Here is a 16,853-nt window from a genome sequence, read left to right as displayed (position 1 = left end):
TGAACAAATCACTGAAATCACAAAAATACTCATATAACGTTTTTTACTGAGAGCATTTCCTTAAGCACAATTCTAAGTTCACTTCATTTGATCATATTAGTGCTGATTAGTGCTAATTATTTCACACGAATCAGAAGTCAATACTAAAATCATGAAATCATCTTGCGGTACAATGATAACAAAGACAAAAGTTGAAAATACACCTTTCATCAACAGTGCAAAAAACTACAGTTAAATGAATATCCGAGCAATTTTACTATGTGGCTAAACAGAGAGAGCTTTTGTGAGAGCCGCTTGCTCAGCCGGCAAGCATCCAGATGAGCAGCAACAGGACTGACGCTGGAATCCAAATGCAGGATGATGCGCAAGTGCGTGCCGCGTTGCCCGGATGCTCACAGCGGGAAGGTGGCGTCTCCATCAGATCCCTCACGCGGCCGTGCGGGTTGAAGTGGAAGAGGCTCTGTCGTAAAGAAGGCGGGCAAGAGAAACTCTTCTCACATTTGGTTTTACGGCTTCAAATCGCATGAAGTTCAAGTAGTGATCGAGTACAACATGAACAGCGCTCCCAACGGGGGGTGGATGCCACGGACTTCCGGGTTTCACACCTCGGCGTCGTTTCCGGCCACTGATGGCCGCCTTCCAACATGAGAATCGCGATTCTTATGAGAATGGATTTTGGGCACACCCCAAATGGATTTAGTTTGTTAGTTGACACGTTCAGTTGTTTTAAGTTGAGCTCTGTTGAGTTTAGTATATGAATAAGAATATGACAATGCTATGTTCATATATGACATTTGTACAAGTTTAAAAGGACTACAGACTGTGCGTTTCCCATATTGCCGATTGAACATGAAAGAGTGTCGAGTATGACTTACGTCATTGGCGAACACAATCTGAATTTGCGCCAAGTTCTTGACGGCGTTCTCATACTCCACAATTTGTTGTTGGTTGGAAACGGAACCCCCCGCCGGCAATCTGCAGAGAATTCATAGCAAAAGTCAGGAATGATCAAGGATCATGGCGGCAAGTCAAGTCAAGGAGACGCTGACGGCTGGTTGAGGTTGGACATATTGGGCTGGCTGATGCAGGTCACAATCTCAATGAGGGGGTAGAAGAGCAGGAAGGCCAGACACATCTCGTCGGTGGTCGCCAATCCCATCTGGGGAAAGGAGCATGCGCTTCTTGGCAACAGATGCGCTTGTTATGATGTCATTTTTAAAAATGCAGGTGCCTACCTGTGTAGCTGCTGACCTATCAGAAGTGTTGTAGGAGCACTCCACCACGATGTCGTCACCCTGCAGCAGACAAGACCAGGAGGAAACATTCAAAGAACTTACATCTGCACCACACGTGGCAAATCCAGGCCCAGAAAGTCAATTCCTTGCCACCGTTTGGCTTGAGCCCCTGATGCTAGCTCCCTAGCAGATAAACGAGCACCATGGGAGCTAGCTAGGGAGCTAGCTAAGGAGCTAGCTAAGGAGCTAGCTAAGGAGCTCGCTAGGCTAGGGAGCTAACTGTTGCTAAAGCCAACCTGCTGCAGGGTTTTTACTTTCCGGGCCTGGATTTGCCTCCTCTCATCTGCGCTTCTAACTTCATGATTGATGATGAAACTTTGCTATAACAATGTGTTAGCTTGTAGCCACAGAATTATTATTTGCAGTCACTTGTTGCTAGGCAAAATTGTTTTGTCTTCTTCGCAATCGTTTGAGGCTCTGCGGACAATTCCGTGACCATGCTTGTAACGCAAAACACTTAAGAGTGCCTCCATTAGTGGCAGTGGTGGCTTTGCACTGGCGTGACTGCTTGAGAGTGCCTCGTTGTTGCAATGTGTAAAGTCCTGCAATTGGATTCCAGCAATCGTCAGCTTAAGTGGATACATTTCCGTGGCTAAAACATGTCGCTGGCAGTTGAATGGGGCGTGGCTTCAGCGCAGGGGTCACAACGTGGGAGAGCGATTTAATTTTTCCCGATTTGAAAGTTGATCTACTTTTTTTGTCTCCTTCCAATCGGTCAGCGTTGTTAACGACACCCGTTCAGCGTGTCAATTGTGTTTATTTGAAGGTAACTTTTGACCTCATGTGATGTCCTGCGATCCAACAAGCAGGCCGACTCACCGGCTTGATGGTCTTGACGCTTCCCAATCTGGTCGTCTCTTGCAGGTTGAAGTCGTAGTTGAGATTGACGGCCAGGTAACCTAATTGCGCTCCGTTTCTATCGGCAACAAGCAAAAGGTGTCATCATCGACGTGGTCATGCTCCAATCTCACTTCCGTACCTGAAATGTCCCACTCGCACCTTCCTCCCGGCTGTATGAGTGTGCATCATCACGGCAAAAACATGCAAGTCCGGCACGGGATCGATGATCTGGACAAGTAGAAATGCAGCGCTAGGAAAGTAGTCATTGCCCGCAGGCTACATAACAGGACACGCATACCTGAGAAAAGAGGCTGGTGTTGCACACGCCGTAAGTGCGGAATTGGGTGGCTCCAGGAGGGATGTCGTAACCGATGTGAGCGGACGGCATCACGCCCGTGGAGAGGATGCCCACGTCATGCGGCCGCAGTTGATCCGTGTAGTGCAGCTTCAGACCCGAACTGTCGGTCCTGCCTATTGCAGACAGACGCTCCGTCAAGGCCACACGTTACCTCGGAGTTCAAAACAGCACTTGGCGCACCTGATTGATTGTTTGGGTTGCTGTAATGGATTTCCAGCTTGTAAAATGCGACCTGGTCGTCGCCTCCAATGAGAATGCCGGCGTTTTCCGGCAGCTCGGCGATCTGCGACGGCGAATGGAAGATCAACACATGGGACGCAAGTGGAAGCAGAAGGACGGACGGCGGACGGCTCACCTGGCCGCCGACAGCCCAAGCGGCAACCGTCCTGAAGCAGCGGCCCCCCGAGTCGTCCCGGTAGCAGTCGCCGTCAAACGCCGTCGTCACGGAGGGCGGGCAGCTGTACAGCAGCATGTGGTGGACCAGGTCCACGTTCTCGATCACCGGCTCAAACTGAACGCGGCAAAACGTAGCTCGTTCGAATAAACAACATCAAATACAAGTGTACTGAGTTCAAATAAAACAAAATCAAATAATACAAATAAAACGAAGTTCAATCAAATTCCATTCAAAATAAAATATCACTATGATGAAAAAGACTTTTTTTTTAAACAAAATAAAATAATAGAAATAAAACAAAATGAAATAAAATTCACTTACAAATCAACTAAAATATCCCTATGATGAAAATGCATTTTAAAACAAAATCGTTCTCTGAAGCTTAAATATTTGAAAAAGTGACCTGAATGATATGATGCTTGTCAATCAAGGTTGGAAGTTTCATGACCCGGCAGTGGTAATAAGTGTCCTGCGCAGGGATGCTGACCTGCACATGAAATAAGGACAAATAAGGACATGTAAGGATTGTTTTGCAACACTTGCAGGATATTTATTTGGGAAGCAGAAGCAAAAGGTGATTTTCTTTGTACCTTTTCCATCATGACGCTGATGTAGTTTCCGTTTGCGGCGGTGACTCTGGAGACAAAATTGAGCAGGTTGAGTTCTTTGGTGCCGGCGAGAGCCGCGTGGTAGCCCGGGTCATCCGTGGTTCCGTACGCGTAAATCAGCTTGGTGGGCTGGGCCTAGCAAATTTCACAGCAAAAAAAAAGAAAGTCATCAAGTGGCGTGAGATGCTTTTGACACGTCGCCGGTGTTGATGCGCATCAGATTTCCTTGACCAAAACCGTGTTGGGTTACCAACATTGAAAAGAGAAGAAAGCGCGTTGCCGTGGCAACATACAAATCCACGCCATCGTATAGAAAGCATTGAGTGGAGCGTAAGAGAAGAAGAGGCAGACAACGAGCTGATGTGAAAGTTGATCCCACCAAAGACAATGGAATGAAATTGCAAGTGGCGAACCGAACACGTTTGAGCTCCAAGGTACAAAACAACAAACAACATTTACAGTACATGACGTCAGCGGTCCTTCCACTCGTGGCCACTGCGTCCTTTCACTTTGACACTTTACACAAAATAAACTCCATATCATATTTATTATAAGAATTCTTGAGTAGCTCTGCACGTCGTTCTATGACGACACTTTGGCAACCATATCGACGGTATCAGGATACGGCTTTTTAATGGCCGTTCACAACGCTCCGTTTCTCAGCAAAGCGTCGAGATGTGTGTAAAGAAATAACGAATGCATTTATTGACCAAGCTCTTAGTTTGTCAAGACAAACTATTATACATTAAGCAATTATCAATATGATCTTTTGTCCCACAGCTGATTCCATTTCAAATGTTTCACGTCATCCAAATTGAAAGAAATGTGTGCTTAATAAATATCTGCACGTAATATATACATTTAATTGAAGATGCAATCAAATAAAAAAAAAAACTTCAATAAATTGCAAATAAATTATTTTTTTTCATTTCATTCATTCATCAAAGAAAAAAACTATATAATATATATTTTCCGATTTTTAAAAAATATATTTTTCTCTTCAATCCAATTGCGTGTTGACAACTCAATTGACTGTGCGTAATGCAAGGTCAAACATTGTGTAACTATGTAACAATACATTTTGTTGTCTATGTATTTGCATTTGCTTATATATATATTTTTTTTGTTTGTTTTGTTTGTTTTGATCTGCCTTCTGCTGCCAAGTTGCCGTTGCAAATAAAAATCTATTCTCACTTGTCTTACCTGCGTGGGTGAAAAAAGGTGACACGGTAAAAACAGTCATAAACGTGAGGCATCTCGCACGCCTCACGTTTATCATGAATTGGACAAGATATGAAGCAAGAGGTTTGGAGCGGTCCTTACGGTGATGGGGAGATCTTGTTGGTCACAAGTTTGCAAGGCCCTGGAAAAGGTCATGAGCGTTTGGCCTTCCACCTCGTCCAGGCTCAGCAGCGTGTAGCTCTGCTGCTGGTCTTCCACGGGGAAGCTGTTCTGCGTGGAGTAATAATCCTGCGTGGAGGAAAAACCCCGCCATGAGTCAACGCATCTTCTCATCTGGTTTGAATCGCCGCACTTACTTTGAAGTAGCTTCCGCTGGGCCCGACCCCCCCCATGACCAGGTCGGCCCCCGCCATGTCCCCGTTGGGACTCAGACCGAAGCCGATCCAGCCGGTGGTGTTGACGATGAACTTGAGCGTGATGTTGGCGTCGTCGAACCCCCACTTGATGCAGACCAGGTCCTGGTTGTCCAGGTAGTCCATGAAGGGCAGGTCGGGATCTGGCGCCTGAGCGCCTGGCGTCCACAGCAGACACAGGACAGGAAGGAGAGCCAACATGATGTCCCGCTGAGGTCGCAGGGCTTTGGACTGAGCCCGGCGCGTGCTCGGGAGACAAATGCATTCCTGCCTTTTAGAAAAACACACCTCATATACCGGAAACGACACCCTCGGCCAACTGCCTCCTCCTCCTCTTCCTCCTCCTCCTCTTCCTCCTCCTCCTCCTCATCATCATCATCATCATCATCATCTATCCCTTCTATACTCAGCTAGTCGAAATATGAGCAGGTGTTGAGGAGGGATTAGCTGGAAAAAGATCAGAAAAAAACTCACCTGCATGAGGACTCGGGCTACCTGTTCCATGTCAGATGGAGGTCACGTGTGACTTTTTAATTTTGTTTGACTTATTTATTGTTGCCATACTACAATAAAGTGTAATTGCACATCTACTACCGTATGTGGCAGTGTTGCTTTCATCGTCAGAGTGTGCGTTTATACAAATGATGCTATTTATAGTTGGGTCAGAGAGTTGGGGATGTGTGAAGTGGGAGTAAATAAACTCATTGAGAAACACTGCCTTAATTGCATCACAAGATGGATCAAAAACTCATATCAAAAGATAGTATTGCTCCACTCGGTTGACGTTGGCATTATCTTAACAACATTTATTATAGCTGTGAAAGAGGTAGGAGTGTATTGAGAGTGAACCTATGAGATGTCTTTACAGTCGGGGTGTCATGAAAAACAATTTGAATTGGAAAATAAGAATCGAATTGCTATACTTTAAAATGTGCCAGAGACCAGAGAGTGCCCAAGAATGCATCGAAAATGAGTGACAACCTCATCAAGCTTGCCTTCTGTCTCGAATAGGATTGTTGGAGTTGTTGGAGTTGTTTTGTTTCAGGTTGTTCGTCCTCTGAGAAAGGGGAGTTTGCGTTCGTATCTGAACCCGGGACAAATCGCCAGTTAATCCCATTCACACTCTCACTATTTTTATTTGTTCCAAAACAAAAACATTTGTCAGGTTCGACAAAACATTCAAGCTTGTTGACTGGACTTGTAACGCAACTTTTAGTCAGCTGAGGGCGACACTAACCAACAAAAAGGAACAGTGAACAGTTACGTTGTTGTTGTTTTCATTTGAAAACAGCCAACGTTTTAAATAAACTCGGATTATTCAAAAACAATTGCTAACCTTATACTGTATTTGTTTTGTCGTCGATTTACCAGTTTTTGGGGGATTCTTTATTGAACATACAACATAAAGATTTTTTTATGAAACAATGTGTGCACTTCCTGATTGGTAAACCGATGTTGCTAAAATCATGTCGACACAATAACGTTATAATAATAATAACTTTTCAAAACCTGTTTTTAAAAGCGAAGTGGAGCTTTAGCAGGGCCTTATTTGAAGGAGTCCACCTTTCCGGTTTCCCTTCGGCGGGTGCAGGACTGCAGGGAGAGGACCGTCCGTCCCTCCCTCCCTGCTACCATCATACTCGCACACACTGCTGAGGGCGGCCCGAAGCAGTACAGTGCTCGGTTGCGACTTCACCCGAACCCACTTTGACTTTCGCCTTTTTGGCCTTTCCAAGTGTTTTGTTGGCGGTTGTTTCCACGGACCGCCGTTGGTTACGTCACGGCGAAGGAAAGCGGCGGAAGGAAGGAAGGAAATGCCCAGCTGAGTGTTGGAAAAGCCTCGAAACTGACCACTGGGCCCTGTGTTTTTTCATTTCCTTTTTCTTTTGTAATGACTGATAAATGCTTCGACTATGGCACTGAAGGTAAGCTCGGCGACGTTCTCGGGGCGACTCGAACTTGTCCTCTTTCCCTCCAGGCTGGCGCTCTGTTGCACTTTCTCACGTTAGCTTGATAGTAACTTTGAAAGTCAAAGTTACGACGCGAGGCGTAAAGACGTGAAAATATGTTCGATTCGAAAAGTGTGCTTGAGCCTTCGGGTGACAATAGGAAGTAGTAGATGACGCTAATGTTTGGCCATATGTGGGAAAATGTGTCTCATTAGAAAGAGTCTTGTGACATTTTACTACCTTTCAAGTGCGGGTCACTTGTCACTCGCAGTGTATGCTGGGAAATGCAGTCCACTTGCTAACGGCAGGAAAGCTAAAGCTTCACTCTACTTTCTACGGTTGCTCTTTTTAGACGGATCGATGCATTCATTTAAAAAATTCAAAATATAAGTAACCAACTCTTGAATTAAAGTGGCAAGTTTATCAAATAGAGCCCAGACTGGTTAAATTGTTAGCAAGTGGACAAGTACAAACAAACAAACAAAAAAAAAAAACATTTGTGCAATTAGGTTTGAGTATGTTTATCCATCTGTCCTCACCTATCAGACTACTTCCTGGTTCATGAAGGATGTTGAACAAGTGGGGGCCATAATCATAATAATCCTCTATGTGTAACTTTTATCCACATCCTCAAACATGTTGTGTAATCCTATTTGCTTCTGTCCTATTTATTTATTTATTTGTCAAAAGAATTGGAGTACAAAAAAAAGAATTAAACTAGTGCCTGCCAAAATAATTTGCACATTACTGTATAGACAGTATATGTTAGAAATGAAAAGTCCACGTGAAGTGAGTATAAATGCTTTCTGAAAGTGTGTTATTAACAATCTGCCATCTTTGAATGATTAAAATCACCCTGTATGTAAAATAAGCCTGTTTCTCAAGTCGCAATCGAATGTTTTTTCCCACCGCTTTCACTCTTCTGCCATCTATTCCTGACATGTCAGTGTGTTTCTCACACCATATTAATACTTGGGTGGGCCACCCAAGTAAACTGGCCACCACCCAAGAATTTTTCAAGAAAAATGTATTAAAAATATATTTAAAAAGAAAAAAACCGTGTCGTGACCCGATATACCGCATGTAACGTTAGTTTGCTGTCACTCACTTGCGAACCGTGAGGTTAGAGGAGACGTAGTAACAGGACTGAGGCCCCTCCTTCCCCCCGCCGGAGTCCACCCACCCAAGTAGATTTCAAACCTGTAGTAAACATTACATGCGTATACTCACAGCCAACAGCAAGGAGCTCTGAAGCTGTCATGCCATCCTGAAAATATCACGTAGCGCCGGTTTAGCCATGTCCATAAAATCTGAAAAGTGAAACCGTGTAAATGAGTTTATAATGGATAATATATAATACATAATTGTCATTTGTCAGCCTTTGTATGTTTTTCGCTGTTATCTTCAAACATGATTGTATTTTGTGTTTAGAAGCAAATCGCTTTCAGAGTTTGTATGAATTGCAAGCTATAGTTTCTTTTTGTATTGATCGATGTTGGAAAGCGTAAGTCAGCAATAAGCATAAATATAACACTGCTTTAGACTGCTAAGGTGTTGACTTACTACAAGTAAATATGAATAGTGAAATTCATCAGTAGGCGTAACATGACCTCGTGGTGTGTACCGCTTCTTTGAGGTTTGCTTCCTTTCCTTGCTTGTTTTCGTTTGGCACGGCTGTCTAGTTAAGAGTCCGCCGAAAACAGGCAACGGGGAACGCGTTTGTCCCGTTGTGACTTGTGTCATGCATGTTGCTGTATGTGAATGTTGTGGCGCCTCCAGAGAAATGCCTGAAACCAACAAAAGTGTGCCTTGTGTGTGTTTGTGCTCAGGCACAGGTTTTATATGACTTCACTGCGGAGGCTGGAAACAATGAGCTGTCGGTGAAAGAAGGCGAGACCGTCAACATCACCAATCAGGTCGGCCGTCCTCCAGCTGCTTTGACCAACACTTGTACTATATTTAGCTTTTCTATACGCTAGCGCAGATTTTCAAGTAATCGTCATCGATGGGTTTTTACTCTATGCTCTTTAAACAGACAATGTTTCGTTCTCTTTTGTTTTCTCTTTTTTTATTTGGAGAACTGTGCAATGAGAAGAGGTGCCCCAAAATATCCTAATACTGATCAATAGCCCACGTGACAAACGGGAGCTCCCTGCATTTTGGCACAAGAGGAAAGATTATTGTTGCGGCGCAAACTCTAATCAGTGCCACAAATGAAAGTGGAGACACGTGACCATCCAAAAAACAAACATTCCTCCCAAGGTCTCAACTGGTGCGTAGACAGCAGCGTCACAAACATGGAGGAAAGAAGCAACAGCGCAAACATGATGTCATTACGTCGCTGGCCAACAGTTCAAAGGTCGCAAAGGTTTGCATACTTTTCAAAGTCTGTTCCAAGCCGCTCAGTTTGCAGTCGCCTGCTGCCACTGCACGCTGCTTCCTCCATCTTGGATAGCAGCTGCTTGATGGCTGCTCACTACAGACATGTATTCATTTATTTATACGTTTTTTTGGGGGGGGGTCGTCTCGGTTCAAACCCCATCAAAATATGTCTTTATGTGGAACCGATCTCTATCGCTGTAACTGAATTAACGACGTCATCGTCTTTCACTCAACTTTCGGCACATCAGCATCGATTACAAACCTCGTTAGTTGTGCAACTTCAAGGAACGGAAGTCCGTCATCAACTTCGGAATTTATGCATTGGCAATTTTAGCATCCTTGTGTAAGAATGCATTCAGCGCTATCTTATGAAATGCTGATAAATGACTAAACGAGCCTCATTTGAAGGAGGAATGAGAAGTGTTGAGTTGAAATCAATATGCCGAGTTTTCAAACAAAAGCGGCTTAAGCATGCGCGCCTCTTTTTGGAAAATGAGCCACAAAAAACAGCCAAGGAAATTCGCAAAGCACGATGATGATGATTGATGCTTTGACCTTCGCTAAACTGAGCTCTTGTGATGTACGACGTCGTCTCCTGAGTCAATTATCTGAAATGAAGCGTAAACTAAAAATAACACAGGCCTCTGCCAAGGCCCGTGTGAGCACCTTGCATCCGAGGTCTTTGGCAATAATGGCCTTGGTAGGTTTTTTTTTAAGGATTAACTGACAGTTGACTGCTTGGAAATAAATGATTCATTGATTGATCCAAGATGGCGTCTAATTTGGGTTACAGCACATTGGTGGCGGTTGGATTGAAGCGCAGAACTCCCGAGGGGAGGTCGGACTGGTGCCTGAAGACTACATTGAGGTGAGAGCAAAACACGCACACGCAAATGTCACACATCCTGCGGTGTTTGGGGGGAAAAAGTAGAAAGGGACGCAGCTGGCCGTCCGTCTGAAAGTGAAATCTCAACAGGATGCGCCTCCCTGCGAGTTGTGCTGATTCGGTGGTCTCCGCTCATCCGTTTGAGCCGCTTCAATGTGAGGATGCGATTCCCTCTGCAGACAAAGTAGCGCTTGTGCTGTCTTCACAATGACGGTTAAAAGTCAAGGTTTGCTCCATCGGCCTTGAGATCATATCACCGTATCCAGCGTTTGTTTTTCCAAAGATGCCTGACATCAAAATGAAGAAGTAAAAAAGGGCACGTTCCAAGGTGACGATGTTCGTTTTTGAACTCGACTCTGTAAGGCAGCAGCAAGAGACACAATGTTTTTATTTTTGGGGTGAAATCGCATTTGTGTGTTGATTTTTTTTTTTTCCTTTGCTGTCCACTTAAGCTGCAAAATGAGAGCACAAACGACGACTGTACCTAATGTATTGTCCTTTGTGGTTGTCCTGTGGGTTTTATTGGCGGTTAGCAAACCAGTTGTATGGCCATCTTTTGAAATAGGAAAAGTCATCTCGATTTTTTTCCATTTTCTTAACATTTTGTTTACTAGACGAGTGAAAAAGATTTTGTTCCTTTTTGTCGCAGCCTGACAAACATGCACACTGCGAGACGGCTCTTTTGTTATTATTCTTATTATTTTAATGACTATTCCAGCAGACATGTTGCACCTTCAGGCGATTGGTTGCTGTTGCTTGTCTTCATTTCCATTGCAGAAGTTGTTTGGCGTTGGTCCAGAGGAATGCACCTGTAAAAGTCATAAAGACCCAACTTGTAATTGTTTCCCCTCTGCAGCTCAACAAGTCGCCTCTGCCGTCACTCCCTGCGGCGGCGCCGCCCGCCAACGTCGCAAATTCGGACCTGTCCTTCTTTGACGCCTTCGCCCCCGCGTCCACGCAACAGAAGCAGGTAATGGCAACGGCGCCGTAAATGCCGTCTGGCTCTTCTTTTCAAATGCAGAAGTGCGAGCCCTCGTATGTCACGTATGCCGTTTAGCGTTCTGTGAGGAAATGAGCTGCAGCAGGAAGTTCCAAGGAAATGAATGTACTGCTGCATCAGTACAAATGTGGCCAGAGAAAGCGGATGAGTCAAGAAACGTTCCCTTTGCCGCCGTCAACCGCCTTGTGATGATGTCACCTTCTCTCCCTTCCCTCAAGGTGGACGGCCCCCAGCCTGACTCCCCTGATACCCCAGTTTCCCCCAACCTTACTTCCCCTGATGAGGTAACAGCCACTTGGGGGCCAAGTGGCATGAAAAGCCCTAAAGCCCCATTTCTTTGTTAGGTTAGGGGGGGCCCCTTCCTTCACACCAGCCGGCAAATCCCTGACCGCCTCCTGTTGCCTGTGAAAAGCATGATCGCACACTAACTCTTCATTACCCGAAACTCTCTTTTATTTTGGATTGTATCAAGCAGCGCCTTCGGGGTTCATTATCAATGTACAGTGTTGCAAATCATTACAACCTACTACCTAACGGGGGGGGGGGGGCATCTATGGTGGTCAAAACAAAGTTTACACACCCTGTTCAAATGCTAGATTTTTGCGGTACACAAAAATGATAACAAGGTAAATCATTTAAAAACTCTTTAACATAATCAAGAATTGGATGCCCCTCCCTAAATAAAAGGTGAGGGGGAACATGTGTTTTCTTTCTATACTAGGATCAAATGTAATTGCACATCTACTACAGTAGGTGGCATTGGCCCTCTCATTGTCTGAGAGCGTGCAAGGAGTCGTGCAAGGAGTCGTGCAAGGAGTCGTGCAAGGAGTCGTGCAAGGAGTCGTGCAAGGAGTATTAGCTCCTCTGCTGAGTTTTATAGACAGATGATGCTATTTATAGTCGTAGTGGGGAAGTGGAAGTTTTTTTTTTTTAAAAATCACAAAACGCTGGTATTTGAACAGGGGGGGTGTGAAGTCTTTATATCTGCTGTAAGTTATGTAAAACACCATTGGAATATTGCGTGCCGTTCGGTTCGCAAGATGGCTGCCGTGTTTTTTTTCCCGTGTGTGCATCAGGACTTGTTATTGATTGACTACAAGGTCAGCCTTTTGTTAGCGCGCTGAGTTAATCAGAAATTTGAAAAGGCAAGAATGCGCTCCGATGCATGTCCAGGCCCTCAAGGTTTTCCAGCGCATGCTTGGCAACTCAACCATTTGGCCAATTTTGGGAATGAAATGCGTTGAAATATAAATGCATCATTCTGCTTACTTGATTTTGCTGTGCAGGCTGACAGCAATGGCAAAGATCCGTGGTCGACGTGGAACGCGGACCACTCGGCGGGCGCTTCCAACAACTGGCCGTCCAATCCGGAGGGCACCCAGACCGGCAAGGCGGGCGCCGGCGACTCCTGGGGCGGCCACCCTCAAGCCTACCAGGGTCCGGGTAAGAACTCACGCTCGCCCTTCACACACGCGCCCAGTTTAGAGCTAAGTGGGGGGTTTTCATGTGTGATTTGGTCAGGGATTGACCCCCACAGCCCTGGTGGTGTGTGAGTGCACTTCTGGAGGTGCGTAAGAACCCAAGTGTAAAAATGGCAGAAATTCGTTCCAGCCTGTTTGTGTGTGTGTGTGTTGGCTGGTCGGGATGTTGAGGGCGTACGTACGTGGCTTAAAAAGTCATTTGTGTCTTGATGTATTTTTGTACAAGTTCTTGCTAGTGTAATGTTGATTTCTTCCCAAAATAAAAAAGTTGAAGATTGCATTTCCACAAGAACGACTCAAAAGTGTTAGTTTTTCATCTAACTTGACAGAAAAATGAAATATACCACAAAAAACAAAAAAAACATGACAAAAGTGCAGCTGTGTGTCGTCTGGTCTGGTCTGAGCCGTCGGATTTTGTGCGCATGTGGTGATTTGTTGCCAGGCGGTGGAAAAAGATGGACTCACGCATGAGTCAAGCAGGCAAAATGACGCCTGACCTCGATTCTCTTTTTTTTGGGGGGTGAAAGGAAAACAAGAGCGGAACAGAATTAACAGACTTTTCCTCTTTCTTTCTTTCTTTCTTTCTTTCTTTCTTTCTGAAGACATCTACCCTTACCTTATTGATTGCACAGGTATCCCATGCATGGTGTGCCCATCATCACCCGTTTTTCTTTGTGGGTGCAAATATTAAAAGCATGCGACTTGAACATTTGCTCTTCTTGTTAACACTGCGACCGTTTCCACGTTCAAATGCTTTGAAAAGTGAAATCGGCGCAACCGGGCGTGCTGAATGCTGTTCAAGGTGGGGTGAAAAATGATTCCAGTCATTTTTCCAAAGAATCCTTTTGCAGCTTTGCCAGAATGCATTTCTCCAATTGGGAATCCTTTTTATGCAAGCGACTGATGTCAAGTCCGTATTCAACAATGGCTTTCTAACTTGCCTGTTGTGTTCCTGCTGAATTGATGTGATTGCTTGAGGCCAGATTCTCTGCATAAGCAACAACTAATTATGCTGATAGTTATTTGCTTTGACGACTTTCTGTGTGCTTTGACAAATTGACACACATTCCCGTCTATAATCGGCCCAAAAACGTTGTATTTCTTGTTTTTCTGCTGTCCAACTGTTAAAAGGCCGTCTTCAAAGCAGTCATATAAAATGTGAGAGCCAGACGGCAACGTATTGCCGAAAATGCCGTAACAATTTGAGTAGTCAAAGTGTTTGCGTTTGCATTCATTAGTACAAGAAGTAGCCAGGCTGAATGTCGACGCTCGACTAACGCGTAACCAACATAAGAAGCAGAGAGCGATTGTGAAGCTGAGAGACGACGACGATGATGAAAATCCGTTTTCGGACCCGTGCGGCAAACGTGACAAAGTACGACGTTGCCATTTGGATCAATGCCTTTTCCATTGCCCTCCATTTTGTCTGACTCGCCTGCAGGAGCGGACGATGACGAGTGGGACGACGAGTGGGACGACAAGTCGACCGCAGGTTACGGCGAGAGCGAATCTGGAGACGGCGTCCACATGCAGCGAGGCGGCGCTCACGCCTCAATGAAACTCAAGTAAGGCTTGCTTTTGTGGACTTGACGTGTCAACTTGGGCCAAATGGCCTCTCGTGCGTGCTGGACTTCCATCTGGATGACGTTGCAAATACAAATACAGTCAAACCTTAGTTTTTGTATGCCCTCATTTTCATTTTTTTCAGCCTAAATGTTGTCCTGATTTTTGTTGGACAGATGTTTACTTTTCATAGGAAAAGTCAGCCATTCATTTCCTGGATTTGATGTTCATCGGAAGCATTTCATGAGTTGTTTACCGCATTCAATAGACGGCAAAACGTACTAAACTGTCAAAAGTCAGACCTTCAAAATAAAAGCATGCACTATAATAGCAGTGTCACCACACACACATTCTTGGCCGCAAGGTGGCTAATTAAACAGTCACACTCAATGATCAAGCACAATGTTTTGTTTGTTTTGAGTGCAACTGCGGTTGAATTGTTTTGTCCTGGCCTGCTTTTATTTTGAAGGCCTGATTTTTGTTGTGAGTGGCAGCCAGTTGATATTTTGGGGGGTGTCTGGAATGGATTATTCAGATTTCCATTATTTCCTATGGAGAATCTTGCTTTGGATTTCGTAGGAATGAGTTCCTGGAACGGATCAGTCGTTAAAAGTGAAGTTTCACTGTCGAGTATCAGAGCAGTTGGCGGATGTTGCGGTGGGAGACGTGGCAGTTGTCGTCGACGGACATTGATTTCAAACGGCACCTACTCCTCATGTTTCGGTTTCCCTTTCAGGTTTCCTGGCTTCTCAAAGTCTGGACCTGAGTTGTACCTCCTCTGCAAGCAGATCGCAAAGGGCAAGGACAAGATACCAATCTATGTAGGTTCTTTTGGCACGCAGCCGCTCCACTTGACTTTCTGGCCCGTCTCAATCTTGTTTCAAATGTCCGCACCGGTTTCAGATGGGAGAGGTTGGCCCGGTGTGGCTTTACCCGGAATCGCAGCTGGACTGTGTGGTCGCCGATCCCAAGAAAGGCTCCAAGATGTACGGCCTGAAAAGCTACATCGAGTACCAAATCACACCCAACGTAAGCGGCCTCATCCTGCCGTGGCTTCGCCGTGCCGTGCCCGCCGGTGTGTAACTTTTCGCCGTGCCCTTCCAGAACACCAACCGACCCGTCAATCACAGATACAAGCATTTTGATTGGCTGTACGAGAGGCTCCTGGACAAATTTGGCTCGGCCATTCCCATCCCCTCCCTCCCGGACAAGCAGGTAACAGGTGAGTGGCGCTCCCGTCGCGCGGTTTGCCAACGAAGGCGGCGGCGGCGGCGGCGGCGGCGGCGGCAAGCAACGGAGACGAGTGCGCCGTTTGTGCGTGGCAGGGCGCTTTGAGGAGGAGTTCATAAAGATGCGAATGGAGCGCTTGCAGGGCTGGATGAGCAGGATGTGCAGGCACCCCATCGTCGCCAGCAGCGAAGTCTTTCAGCTCTTCCTCACGTACAAAGATGAGAAGGTACGCAACGCGGGTCCCAGTGCCCAATTTGAGCTCATTCGCTCTTTTCGAAGCAGACGTTTCATCTCTAATCCAAAGTGATGCAACAACGCCATCTAAAGGGATCTGGTAGTCATTACAGTGGTGGACAAAATTACATTTAAGAGGGCAAGAACCTCTTCCACGCCTGTCTGTTGAAAAACATACTTGATGATTATATTCATGCATGGACGTCAACGTTTGGATTCCATTTGACGAATAGAAACGTCCACGGCAGTGAATGAGTGGTTAGCTTTGTGGCTACATGCTAATATGTCAACTTGTACTTGAAATGTTTGAGGACTGGAAAACGGGCAAGAGAAAAGCGGAAAAGGACGAGACGGTGGGCGTGATGATCTTCACCACGATAGAGCCCGAAGCGGCCGACTTGGACGCTCTGGAAGTGTGAGTGAAGGAATCGCGAGACGTCCCTCGGCCGGCCACGCTAACACTCACCGGACGCCTTTTTGTGGACGTTGGCACACAGGGAGCACAAATGCGAGCAGTTCAGCAGGTTCACCAAAGCCATGGACGACGGCGTGAAAGAAATCCTCACGGTGGGCCACGAGCACTGGAAGCGATGCACGGGCCGTACGTACAAGGGAAAAAAAAGTCACGCCATTGGTTGACGAGTCGTGGCGTGAAATCCGATTGGTCTCTTGTTGATTCAGCTCTGCCAAAAGAATACCAGCGGATCGGCAAAGCCTTCCAGAACCTCTCCTCGGTGTTCACCAGCAGCGGATACCAAGGTAATGCCACCCAGCTAAATTTCTTGTGCGTGCTCCAGATGCTTTAGGAAGCCATCTTGTGAATGCTGCATTGACTCCAATGCGAAATTCGAGCATGATGTCACCGGACTTGTCCAATCAGATTGCTGTGATGTCACACTGACGCTTGGCGACGATTTTGCTCTATGATGTGATCTGCCGTGGCAATGAAAGTTCTGGACTATATGCCGCAGAGGAGGCGGGACTTCCGGGTTTTCACCCATCAACTTTGTTTCCGTTTCCAGTTTGCGTTGTTTG

General features: G+C 45.7%; 2 protein-coding genes across 5 annotated transcripts in view; one reads left to right on the top strand and one right to left on the bottom strand.

The window, feature by feature from the left end:
* Positions 1 to 48: 48 nt before the first annotated feature.
* On the bottom strand, positions 49 to 6,714 carry moxd1l (monooxygenase, DBH-like 1, like). 4 transcript variants are annotated; one of them, XM_077552026.1, is made up of 14 exons: positions 6,603 to 6,714; positions 5,037 to 5,340; positions 4,822 to 4,968; positions 3,481 to 3,633; positions 3,294 to 3,377; positions 2,849 to 3,004; positions 2,674 to 2,776; positions 2,434 to 2,606; positions 2,275 to 2,363; positions 2,115 to 2,211; positions 1,236 to 1,295; positions 1,050 to 1,159; positions 876 to 975; positions 49 to 460 (listed from the first exon to the last, which is right to left on the bottom strand). In XM_077552026.1, exons 2-14 carry the CDS (start codon positions 5,292 to 5,294, stop codon positions 299 to 301), a joined length of 1,692 nt encoding a protein of 563 aa, XP_077408152.1. In that variant the 5' UTR covers positions 5,295 to 5,340; positions 6,603 to 6,714; the 3' UTR covers positions 49 to 298. The 4 variants fall into 4 exon arrangements, 3 of the variants coding, with proteins under 3 accessions (XP_077408152.1, XP_077408151.1, XP_077408154.1); XM_077552025.1 differs by having other exon boundaries at positions 5,037 to 5,364; positions 6,603 to 6,680; XR_013289341.1 differs by having other exon boundaries at positions 411 to 460; positions 876 to 1,159; positions 1,252 to 1,295; positions 5,037 to 6,680.
* snx9b (sorting nexin 9b) overlaps positions 6,688 to 16,853 on the top strand; it is a 14,441-nt gene continuing 4,275 nt past the window's right edge. Inside the window, exons 1-13 of the mRNA XM_077552024.1 lie at positions 6,688 to 7,018; positions 8,872 to 8,958; positions 10,218 to 10,292; positions 11,167 to 11,280; positions 12,597 to 12,753; positions 14,233 to 14,356; positions 15,091 to 15,175; positions 15,258 to 15,383; positions 15,459 to 15,576; positions 15,680 to 15,810; positions 16,130 to 16,233; positions 16,316 to 16,419; positions 16,500 to 16,577. Of these exons, the coding sequence (XP_077408150.1) occupies positions 7,007 to 7,018; positions 8,872 to 8,958; positions 10,218 to 10,292; positions 11,167 to 11,280; positions 12,597 to 12,753; positions 14,233 to 14,356; positions 15,091 to 15,175; positions 15,258 to 15,383; positions 15,459 to 15,576; positions 15,680 to 15,810; positions 16,130 to 16,233; positions 16,316 to 16,419; positions 16,500 to 16,577 (1,315 nt within the window). The 5' untranslated portion in view covers positions 6,688 to 7,006. The remainder of the gene's footprint in view (positions 7,019 to 8,871; positions 8,959 to 10,217; positions 10,293 to 11,166; positions 11,281 to 12,596; positions 12,754 to 14,232; positions 14,357 to 15,090; positions 15,176 to 15,257; positions 15,384 to 15,458; positions 15,577 to 15,679; positions 15,811 to 16,129; positions 16,234 to 16,315; positions 16,420 to 16,499; positions 16,578 to 16,853) is intronic.

This window comes from Vanacampus margaritifer, chromosome 19 (genome assembly GCF_051991255.1).
Source record: "Vanacampus margaritifer isolate UIUO_Vmar chromosome 19, RoL_Vmar_1.0, whole genome shotgun sequence".
In the NCBI taxonomy this organism is placed as follows: Eukaryota; Metazoa; Chordata; class Actinopteri; order Syngnathiformes; family Syngnathidae; genus Vanacampus; species Vanacampus margaritifer.
The sequence above is the reverse complement of the archived record's forward strand: the minus strand, read 5'-3'. Positions and strand labels throughout refer to the sequence as shown.